Source organism: Branchiostoma belcheri, unplaced genomic scaffold, assembly GCF_001625305.1.
Source record: "Branchiostoma belcheri isolate BF01 breed outbred unplaced genomic scaffold, Haploidv18h27 scaffold1, whole genome shotgun sequence".
Lineage (NCBI taxonomy): Eukaryota > Metazoa > Chordata > Leptocardii > Amphioxiformes > Branchiostomatidae > Branchiostoma > Branchiostoma belcheri.
This window is the reverse complement of record NW_017802379.1, coordinates 11382851-11394811: the sequence shown is the minus strand read 5'-3', so window position 1 is coordinate 11394811 and position 11961 is coordinate 11382851. Positions and strand designations below refer to the sequence as shown.

The 11961-nt window shown below is 38.2% G+C and overlaps 1 protein-coding gene across 1 annotated transcript in view; it reads left to right on the top strand.

The window, feature by feature from the left end:
• The window catches only part of LOC109475460, a 35179-nt gene that overhangs the window by 2057 nt on the left and 21161 nt on the right, over positions 1–11961 (top strand). Inside the window, exons 3-12 of the mRNA XM_019776105.1 lie at positions 2756–2837; positions 3404–3438; positions 5171–5270; positions 6037–6071; positions 6634–6733; positions 8349–8383; positions 9593–9683; positions 10108–10154; positions 10973–11251; positions 11908–11958. Of these exons, the coding sequence (XP_019631664.1) occupies positions 2756–2837; positions 3404–3438; positions 5171–5270; positions 6037–6071; positions 6634–6733; positions 8349–8383; positions 9593–9683; positions 10108–10154; positions 10973–11251; positions 11908–11958 (855 nt within the window). The remainder of the gene's footprint in view (positions 1–2755; positions 2838–3403; positions 3439–5170; positions 5271–6036; positions 6072–6633; positions 6734–8348; positions 8384–9592; positions 9684–10107; positions 10155–10972; positions 11252–11907; positions 11959–11961) is intronic.

The window sequence follows — 11961 nt, the reverse complement described above, 5'->3', positions numbered from 1 at the left end:
TTAAGTCTTAAACTACATGTCGTGTATCCACCAAATCCTCAGTGCATAATGTACTTGTAATCATATCAATTTTGGTGTTATTGTGACCTAACTATCATGTCATTTATGTGATTTCTTTCCTTGTCTACCTTATTTCATTACAATTAACAGCTATGCATTAGAACTTGGCTTGTAAGACCTAGGTTATCAATGGCAACAATACCGACGTCAAAATGACGTCAGCTAGTATATTTGATCTACCCGTTATCTTGAATTAGCAACCTTTATTTATATAACATATCTTTTTAGATAAAGCCTAAAGTACAATATGGATAAACTATGGGCTCTTGTGTGAAACTGCGGTCACAACCCGCCGTACGTGCTTTTTGTCCGTACGTTTTTTGGGAGGCTACGTCTGCTTAGTTTTTTTCTGAAAACGTGGGGACGGAGTGGCATCGACGCGCGTCACTCGCACGTCACTCCTACGGTTTTGCAAGGTGTAAGGGCCCTGTCACACTTTTGTGAATAGCCATTGCGTATGATTTTTTGTACAGATATTTCTGTCGTGCGCACAATACGTAACGATACTGTAACGCACATGTAGCGTACAAATAACGAATTCAGCGCATAGATTGCACATGGCATCAGTATTGTGTTCGCATGCATTGCGAAGGCCAAGCGTATTCCGGACGCACTCAACGTATGCCCACCGCATGCCTAACGCACTTCCGACGAATGCCAAGCGTCTTGTGTGCGTATTCCCTGCTGCTTCCTGCTGTTTCATTCGCATCGAGTCCTTCTCATCATGGGCCGCCCTCAACTCAGATAAAATGTGTTTGTTTCCATTTCGCCTTAGCCCTGGTCAATTTCCTTGACAAAATATCTTGTCAGGTAAATTAAATACCCGTACTCGGACTTTATACAAACATAACAGTTAAACTGTTGATAGCCTTGATGATCATGAGTTGGAGATGTCAAGAAATACCCTCCCTTAATAATTTGAAAACAATGAAAACACCCATACTTGCGATACCAACAATTTACAATTGCGCTTACACACTACAATACAACCACAGTTCAAAGCGGCTACTGTTATAAGTCCATATTAATCTCTAGATGTTTCATGACATTGAGTTTATATTCGCCCATAGCTTTTATGCTCCTAGATTTTTTATAAACTATTTTGTGCCGATCTACGTACACATTTTCTCGGACAAAAACAAACAAACAAACAAACAAGCAAATGGAGTATTATCCCAAAGAACAGGCAACAAAAAGCAATTATTCTATTATATATATAGATATATTGATAATATGCAAAATGGCCAGCCCTATTATTATTTTGGGAGAAGGCGGTACAAGGGTGTTCTTTTGTGTTAAAAGTGTCAAAATGCATTTTTGTAAAACATATTGCACTGCACGTAGGAAAGACGCTTTCCCAATAACCATCTACCAATAATCAGAAAAACATATTAGAAAGAGCCATCTTAACATATTTATCAACTCATTCATTTTTTTGTCACATCTCACTTCAAATGCTCCAGGAGGTCTGTTAACCATGGGGTCTAGAGGAACCGGTACCCCGGGTGTAGCCCAGGTGTTCGGCAAATTTGCTATCTAGATCTGTACGCAACCTTTGCGCTTCTCATTAGTTACAAATACGTACAATGCGCTGTCCTGTTTCAATACTAACGGTACTAAAGCGCTGGAAGTACGCAGTGCATTTGTCCATTGTACGCAGCTTATGCACAGGTGCAGTTCCAGGTGCAGATAAGCGTATGAGCCGCGTGTTCCCCACAACCACATAGCGTAGTCATACCGTGCTTGACCGATGCATTGCGTATTAAAAACGCATGACCTGCGTAACAGGGTGCACAGCGTAGTTTTGAGCATGCTCAAAACTATCCTGCGTACTAAGCCGGGCGGTACGTGTGCTGTGCGTATGCCAGCGTTCACAAAACTTACACAAAACGACTGAGATGCATATGAAGTGCGCATTTTGCGTACGACTGCGTATGAAAAAAATGTCCGTACGCAACTCATACGCAAGACGATTCGCAGAAGTGTGACAGGGCCCTAAGAGTGTGGTCTGCACGCCACGTCTGGCCATGAGCGGTTGCGTGCATCGTACGTTGAGCAAGTGGTAAGTGAGTTGTACGTGCCGTAGTTACAACGTACGGTCTCTGTGCGATTGCAAATTTACCGTAAGGAGGCCGTACTCACACGTGCTTCTTTCGCACGGCACGTACGGGGCACGCGCGTCGCTCGTACTCGAACGCACGGGTGGTGAATCCGCAGACCGCACGTAGAAAAAGTTTTACATGCACTTAAAGTTCTATGGCGTGTCTGCGTGCTCCCAAATCCGTAAGATTCCTTACGGAGACGGTACTCACCACGTACGAATGTCCTACGTTTGCCCACGTTTTTGCACGTAGACAGCACGCAGAAGCACGTACGGCGGGTTGTGACCGTGGCTCGTAACCAACAACATTGTTGAAAGGAAATAAAAACTAACCTACTGCTATTATGTCCTAGCCCCTTTGATTGTTCGCACAGTTCTTTGTATTCCTACTATACACATTTTAAAGTATTATTTAATATTAAAGTCTTCTTTGAATTGTCCCAACGTAGCACAATCTCTTACAAAGAACAAACACAAGTATAGGAGGGAATCTTGTATTTAGATTTTACTCTGTACCACAAAAGAAAAATGATGGACAAATCTATTAACTTTTTTTCATGATTTAATGAGTAACAAATAAATCTTTATCTATAGAATGTCCACCCGGAGTGACAGTGTATAACTGCATTGTCGACCCCTGTACTTATACAACGTGTCTGGTAGGAACGGAATGTGTGTAAGTACTACTGAAGTACATTGTTACTAACTAAATGTAAGTGCTACTAACGTTTACTAAAGATTACTGTCACTAACTCTATGTGTGTTAGAACACTGATAAAGTTTAGTTATGCCACACTGAGTAAATTTTATGGATAGCATCATCTGATGACCCCCAAACTTGTGCGTGTGGGCTAAAAGAATTCCAGCTACCTCCGAAAATGCTGCTAAACCACAGGGATACAAAGCTGGTAGTGTGAATTTGCGTTAATGCACAGCAACTTTTACGACATTTATGAGTCGGCACTGTACCCAGTCCTGGATTTCCGTGGAGTCTCAGTAGCATGGTAGTTATCGTAGTACCTACCGCCGGCTTACTAGTTACCATAGACTTCAGAGGATACCACCTAGGCCAGGTCTAAGGTTTTTTTAACACATAGAAAGCAATGCCAGCACAGATATCATCCATGAAATCAAATCATTGTGGAATTTGTACTACATGGAGAAATCTTTCGAGTTTAAAAGCTGTTTGGATGCTACAAACTTCATTCAAGACTGAATTGAATTGAATTTTCACTTCTACAGGTCCAACTACTGTGGCGGCTGTAACGCTGACTGTGGTAAGTTCTGTTTAGTGTCTGTGTTGCTCTGCAGTTTATTTATTTATTTATCTTAAAAGACAGTTGGGTGGTACCTTCAGTCTCTGAAAGACTGATTTCCAAGGTAGCCCAACAGTACATACACATTGGACAACATGGAATACAATAAAAATTAAACAAAATAAAACAGATTAGTCAAATGATCAAACATAGCAAATGACAATAAATAATATAAACAGAGGGTACAAATAATCAATCATACAAACTCAACGGAACAACCAAAACAAATAGTCAAAATCGTTAGGCATAGTCGTATTGTCAAATGACAGTCGGTTGTCCGTGAGGTCAGGGTCAGAGGTCGTATGTTCTTAGCGCTACTTTAAAAGCATTTATTGTTGATGCATGTTTAGTTACCGTGTTAAGCGAGTTATAGGCTGAAGTTCTCTGTCCAGTTCTGTTTGTGTATTTGGGTTTACGCAGTAGATTCGCTTGTCTTGTGTTGTACTTTTGAGAATCCTATTTAAGATTTCCTTCGAAAACATTCTTTATCTGATTGTTTACTTCCTGGTACGGTAGTACATGTTATGTTGGGTGGGTTAGTCGTAAGTTTGTCTCTTTATTTTGCTTCAGTTCCATGAGCGATGGGAGATAATTTTGACAGTTGGTATAAAGGAAGGGAAAACCTGGTGCTGACCTTCCTAGCGCTATTCAAATGCCAATAACTTTTTTTTAGTCTGGGAATGGCGCTGATTTGAACTGATAAGTTACAGCGTGTTACTTGAAGGAACTTTAATGCATGTAACATATGTCCATCGGGTAAAACAGATAACTTACTTGACTGTTTTGTTGTCGGTCGCAAACTTTCATCCGCCACTTGGACCACAATGTAGCCCATACTGAACTTCTGTCAACCATTCTTTACTAACAGATATCATATTGTAAATATGGGCCTAATTCTTTAGACATACGTAAACTAGTACAAACCTAACATCACCATGATAAGGTAAATATGGAGGTTTTTTTTTGCATTATACGAAATGAAGTCTTAAAATGCTATTATGCCACGTATGCCAAATTTTTAGACTTTCACACCTACGATGTATGCGAAAAACGACTATAGAAGGCCATTAGTTAAGATACAATATGATTATTATAACCTTATTTCTATAATCATTGAGAAAAAGTTACAAACCTCCAATATATTGAATTTTTACCTCCGGGGGAGGAGACATCCTTCCACGGAAGGGTTTTGTGAGAGATTTAGATTTTCATGTTCGCAGCTGTTTCTCGCGTTTGGGTGGGCGGATGCTTTTTTTTAAACTCGGTATATGTTTTGCTATTGGGCTGCAGATGATGCACGTTCTTTTGTTTCTATTGTATATGTGTTTTCGGGCGTGAAAATGGTGCCTTTTGTGGCCCCATAACACCCCTTTGAGCGTGAAAGTGGTCGCGACCGTTGACCTTTGGCGTGATTTAGGTATTGTCGGTCTCGTCCACGAATGTGACCCCTCGCACAGAGGGGTGTCCGGTCTCGATAAATTCATTGTTTAAAACCCTAGTCCTGCGGCGCGCAACAATTGTTGTTGTAAACAACATATAAAAATATAAAATAAAAAGCCCGGAGGTATAAAATCTCAGATTTTACTTGTTTGTAATGTTTTACGCGTACTAGTGACTTTTATAGAGGGTATTTTAGAATATCCGACATGTTGTTCAGTAATAACCAGTTACATTTACTTATCTCCATACATAGTGCCTATAGAACCCACACCATGTCCAAACGGAGAGCCGCTGGTGAACTGCATTCAGGATCCCTGTGTTTTGGTATTGTGCCCAGCAGGAACTGAATGTGTGTAAGTACTCCCGTAGTTCAGTGTAACTAACTCAATGCGTGTAAGTACTACTAAAGTCCACTGTCATTATTTCAATGTGTGCATTCTATTAATAAAAAGTTCACTGTCACTAACTCAATGTGTGTAAGTACTACTAAAGTCAACTGTCATTATTTCAATGTGTGCATTCTATTAATACAAAGTTCACTGTCACTAACTCAATGTGTGTAAGTACTACTAAAGTCAACTGTCATTATTTCAATGTGTGCATTCTATTTATAAAAAGTTCACTGTCACTACCTCAATGTGTGTAAGTACTACTAAAGTCAACTGTCATTATTTCAATGTGTGCATTCTATTAATACAAAGTTCACTGTCACTACCTCAATGTGTGTAAGTGCTACTAAAGTCAACTGTCATTATTTCAATGTGTGCATTCTATTAATACAAAGTTCACTGTCACTAACTCAATGTGTGTAAGTTCTACTGAAGTTAACTGCCGCTAACTCAATTTGTGTAAGTAATACACAGTTCACTATCACTAACTCAATGTTTTCTGTACTTAATGTGTGTAAATATTACTAAGGTAAACTGTCATTACCTCAATTCTAGTACGTACTAATGACATTTACTATTAGTAACTTAATGTGCGTAAGTACCGCTAGCTATATTTTACTGTTGCTAATCCAATATCATCGTTAAACTCTTTCTAGTCATCTAGCATATGAAGGAATCACTTAACCTTATTAAATTTTGATCGTTACAAACTTTATTTTGATCTCTGCAGGGCGAACTACTGTGGTGGTTGTAACGCTGAGTGTAGTAAGTCTTAATCATACTTTTACGTATCGGTATAACTTTACCAGCCGACATATACATATATCAAATCGCTAAAAGAATCTAATCTAACCATTTCATTTTGCTTCTGTGTATGTTGGATACCTTTATATCATGCTGTTTTAAGGTTTTTGCTACATGTAGTAATTTGTTTCTTGGATTCATTTCCGCTTCATTTTATTCTGATTTGCAAAAATCTTCTGAATCAACCAAAATTTTCTTTCAAGTCATTTTATTATGAATTGTCTACCACATGATGATAAACACACAAAACTGCCAAATCTTTTTGGCTTCCTAAACAGAACGTGTTATATTTCATAAATTCAACTTAACTCTATAGGAAAATTCTATGTTCAAATAGGTGTCAAAGTATGCTTAAACCTAGGAACAAGAAGTACAGTGACACCAAAGTCAGGATGCTGATTCTTCCATAATCTTGCAGATAGATCAATTCTTTTGAGCTCACGATTTTGTCTGTATGCCTTAAGTTATAGGCATTACATTCCCAGTACATTTCTTGCACCAATAAAGTATTGTTTCTTGTCAGTTGCTACAGAACCCTCGCCTTGTCCAGACGGAGAAGAACTGGTGGAGTGTCTTGTTGATCCCTGTACTTATACAAAGTGTGCAAAAGGAACGACATGTGTGTAAGTGTCAGTAAAGTCTAATTTTCCAAATTTTCATTTTAAAGTCATACAAAACAGTTCTGACCCGATTTCAGTGGTGTTAAGTATACAGCACCAGACTACACAGTAATGTTTATTTTACAGTCATATTCCACAGTTCTGACCTGATTGTCAGTGTTATCACTCATACAATACCAGACTACACAGTAGTTGTTTATTTTACAGTCACATTGAACAGTTCTGACCTGATTGTCAGTGTTATCACTTATACAATACCAGACTACACAGTAATGTTTATTTTACAGTCATATTGAACAGTTCTGACCTGATTGTCAGTGTTATCACTTATACAATACCAGACTACACAGTACTGTTTATCTAAAGTCACATTGAACAGTTCTGACCTGATTGTCAGTGTTATCACTTTTACAATACCAGACTACACAGTAATGTTTATTTTACAGTCACATTGAACAGTTCTGACCTGAATGTCAGTGTTATCACTTATACAATACCAAACTACACAGTAATGTTTATTTTACAGTCACATTGAACAGTTCTGACCTGATTGTCAGTGTTATCACATATACAATACCAGACAACACAGTAATGTTTATTCTACAGTCACATTGAACAGTTCTGACCTGCTTGTCAGTGTTATCACTTATACAATACCAAACTACACAGTAATGTTTATTTTACAGTCACATTGAACAGTTCTGACCTGATTGTCAGTGTTATCACATATACAATACCAGACAACACAGTAATGTTTATTCTACAGTCACATTGAACAGTTCTGACCTGCTTGTCAGTGTTATCACTTATACAATACCAGACTACACAGTAATGTTTATTTTACAGTCACATTGAACAGTTCTGACCTGATTGTCAGTGTTATCACTTATACAATACCAGACTACACAGTACTGTTTATTTTACAGTCACATTGAACAGTTCTGACCTGATTGTCAGTGTTATCACTTATACAATACCAGACTACACAGTAATGTTTATTTTACAGTCACATTGAACAGTTCTGACCTGATTGTCAGTGTTATCACTTATACAATACCAGACTACACATTAATGTTTATTTTACAATCACATTGAACAGTTCTGACCTGATTGTCAGTGTTATCATTTATACAATACCAGACTACACATTAATGTTTTTTTTACAGTCATATTGAACAGTTCTGACCTGATTGTTAGTGTTATCACTTATACAATACCAGACCACACAGTAATGTTTATTTTACAGTCATATTGAACTGTTCTGACCTGATTGTTAGTGTTATCACTTATACAATACCAGACTACACAGTAATGTTTATTTTTCAGTCATACTGAACAGTTCTGACCTGATTGTCAGTGTTATCACTTGTATAACATCGGACGACAAAGTAATGTTAATTTTACAGTTATAGTTAATAGTTCTGACCAGATTGTTGTATCACCTACAGTTATACAACACCATGCTACATAGTAATGTTTATTTCGCAGTCATACTGAACAGTTCTGACCCGATTGTCATTGTTTAAGTCTAATCCTACTGTAGGCGTTATTGTTGTTAATGTTTATTAAGCCAAAACGCTGTTCATTTTTAAGTTGGCAATGTTTTTTGTCTCTGCAGGTCCAACTACTGTGGTGGATGTAACGCTGAGTGTGGTACGTTTTGTTCACTCTGTTACACAGCAGTGCAATTTGTGAATACTGATGGCAATGTTTTAAAAATTAATCTTTTATCTGCTTTATGACATATATGAACACACTCAATTAGCTAGTGTTCTTACTATAAAACTGACGGAAACATATCGTTCCAAAAAGTAGCCACAATTTCCCGAACCTTTACCATTAGAATATCATTAAAAGACTTTGACAAATGTTTCTGCTAACATCACGAAATCCACTTATTATGCAGAACGTGGACAATTCATTATCTACTGCCTTCAAAGAAGAAGTCAGACCCAAAAGTAGAAAACCTAATGTAGTAGGAGTATAAGTTGATCAGACGGTAGTTGTATGACATTGTCTTCAATTGTTTTCCTTCATTTGGTAGTGTACTTGAGGTATTCAAAAACTCGTATTTCCCCAGAACTATCGTTGACTGGAACTCGTTGGCACCAAGCACAGTTGGGGCATCATCACTAGAAAGCTTTAAACAACTCTTGCATTCAAATGTGCAAAGATTGAGTGTAATAAGTCGTTTGGTGTTATATAGATAGCTGCCGCCGCGCTGCCTGCGAAGCTGGTGTGTTACGCCGAAGGGCTGTTATTTCGGCTATATCGATACAGATACAAATACTTTCAATTGGCTTTCAGATAGTAATCTGCAAGAAGATGCCAGGGTGGCATAACACAGTAATATAAATTGCCCAGGCAGTATCCATTTGGCAGAGAGGTTACGCTTAGGATAGCATTATTACAGTGATACATAACTTTAGTACACAGTAAATCATTCATATGAGTCGTGAAGAAGATGACAGACGGTCATTGAAACGCAACGTCCGTTCACGAAAAACAAACTGTTGTGTTTAGAATTAAAGAACTTGACTATTCAATCATTTACCAACCTGATAATTTATTTGGGGTGACTTACTTGACTTGACATAATCCTCTTCGTTCGTCCTAGAGCACAGGGCTTCAGTGAACGCTCTCCACCCCCCTTGCGATCGTCTTAACCTCGTACCAAGAGGTGTTGGCTACTGTTAGGTCCTTCCTGACACCTCTCTTCCAGGACATCCAAGGTCTTCCCCTCCTCCTTGTCCCTTGGGGGTTCCAGTCAAGGGCAGTTCTAGTGATGGATTCTGGGGGTTTCCTTAGTGTATGACCCGAATTTGTTTGGGGTAGAGATGTTTTATTTCTCTGTGTCTGTAGAGCCGACCTCTTGTCCCGATGGATCCGAGCTGGTGCAATGTTTCGCTGACCCCTGTGAGACTGTTCGGTGCGCAGAGGGATTCACATGTCTGTAAGTAATCATATCTTCTCGTATTGGTCATTTTTTATAGTCTATAAACTCTGCTTACCTTGACCGAAGTGAAACATATTGTTTTTTCTCAGCTTCATTTTTTTTCTTTTCTTCATCTTCTTCTTCGCGCGTTCCGAACAAATAATGTCATGTACCAGACGTCTGTCACCATGGTACGTAACTTGTGTTTTAGCAACACCCTGTGGTGTTGGGTAACATTATGTAGCAGAGCAGAGCAGAGTTGGAGAGGCTACTCACCAAACATAATGTGTGTACTTTGAGTAAGAATTAACAGTGAAGCAACCTGTTGAGCTAGACCAGTATTGTGCAATTTCAAATGTTGCATTTCTATTTCTTGTTTTATATATTTTTTTTTTATATTACGATCGTTAACCTCCAATAACGTCTGTTCTTGCGTCCACAGGTCTAACTATTGTGGTGGCTGTAACGCCAAGTGCGTCCCGAAACCAGGTATCCATAATCATGAAATAGCAACATTGGATTTTTTTTTCGATTTCAACATATAACCACTAGACATGATAAGAACATTCTCAAGTTTTTAAACTTATTTTATGCTGCCACCAACGCAGAGGAAAATAAAATACTGTATGGAAAGTGTATCTTTCCGAATGGAACCAGATAGGTGGCAAGGCAGGGTTCGAACCCGTGACCTCTGTGTTGTGTGACAAACACTCTACCATTACACCACACGACCCATCATTTGATTTTGCTTTCTAATGCACATTTTTTCGTAACGGTGCTAAAATGTTTCCTCAACCTGTCAGGTTAGACATCCATATAACAAGAAACAGGTCCCCAGAAATAACAAGTTACTCAAGCAACTCCAGTTCCAAAATCATGTCGATTTCCTTGTTTATATTATTTCTTATTTTCTTATTTTAACTTATACCAATGACTCTTCTTATTATTATTGCACTGTACGTATGACCTACATTACCTCACTTCATTGTCCTTAATTCATACCGTATATCACTTGATTATCCTTATTGTATTGCTTCTATCTTCTATTGCATTATTTCCATTTATTGATTATATTTAATTTTGTATAGTTTAGAGGAGGAGGCCCTTGTACAAGCATTTAATGCTTCTCCCCTCCTCCTGCACCTGCTTTATCCTTGTTTTGTAGTATTACCTTCTGTTTTGTTTAATGTGCAAACTAAGAAAATCAATCAATTATAATGAATTAGTTTTTTTTTATATAATTCCATGTTTTTTGACTGACTAATAAAACCAGAGCAAATGTAAGTCTTTCTTGCTTAAACCGTCAGCTAAATGCACCAGCTGGACGGACTGGTTCGACCGTGACAACCCCACGGGAACCGGTGACTGGGAGACTCTGACCGACCTTCAAAACGAGAACCCAGGGCGGATCTGTGACTCACCGACGGGCATCCAGGCTCGCGTCATCGGCACGGGACAGGACGCGTCAACGACGGGAGAATACTTCGCTTTCTACGATCCAGTTAACGGCTTCGTCTGCAGGAAGGAGGACCAAAAAGACGGCGTGTGCCTGGATTATGAAGTGCGTTTCTGCTGTCCGGATGTTGGTATGTGTTCATGCTATTTATTCTAGACTAGCAAATATACCCCCAAAACTTGCTTGTGTTGATATAACACAAAATGTGCTTAAAATATTCTTGAAATTGATAATAAAAAGGTTGATACAGTATGGAAATTGCCAACCTAGTTCACTCTTAGGTAGCTAACGTTGATTTACATTTTTCTTTGTTTCTAAAAAACGCATATTCTACGTAACTAAGTAGTTTATCTAAAGACTAAGCTTTAGCTCTTAGAAAACGTATAGAACAAGAAACCGATCTTTTCATTACATTGATTTATTTTAGATCATCTATTCATATTTTAATTTACGATAAATAAAACGGAAATAAGTACAAACTAGTGACTTTAGCAACACTTCTATTCACCATCTGTACTCTGAATGCTTTTGTGTGCATACATTTTGGAAAACATGTAATAGATTAGCTTTGCTAAATTGAAATTTACTATAATTATATAATATTTAATATATATTGACTTTGTTAAAATTGTATTGTACTATATTTTGTGTATCTACCCTTGATGATTTTCTCTGTCATACATTGTACGAGTTATAGTTATTGAGCAATAAATTTGATTTTGATTTGATATGAAAAAGAAGGCATTGGTTACAGTGAATGCAGACTCGTGTGTTTTTTGTTTCCAGTTCCAGATTGTCCTGAAGGGTCCTGGACAGGTTGGTTTGACCGTGACGACCCCA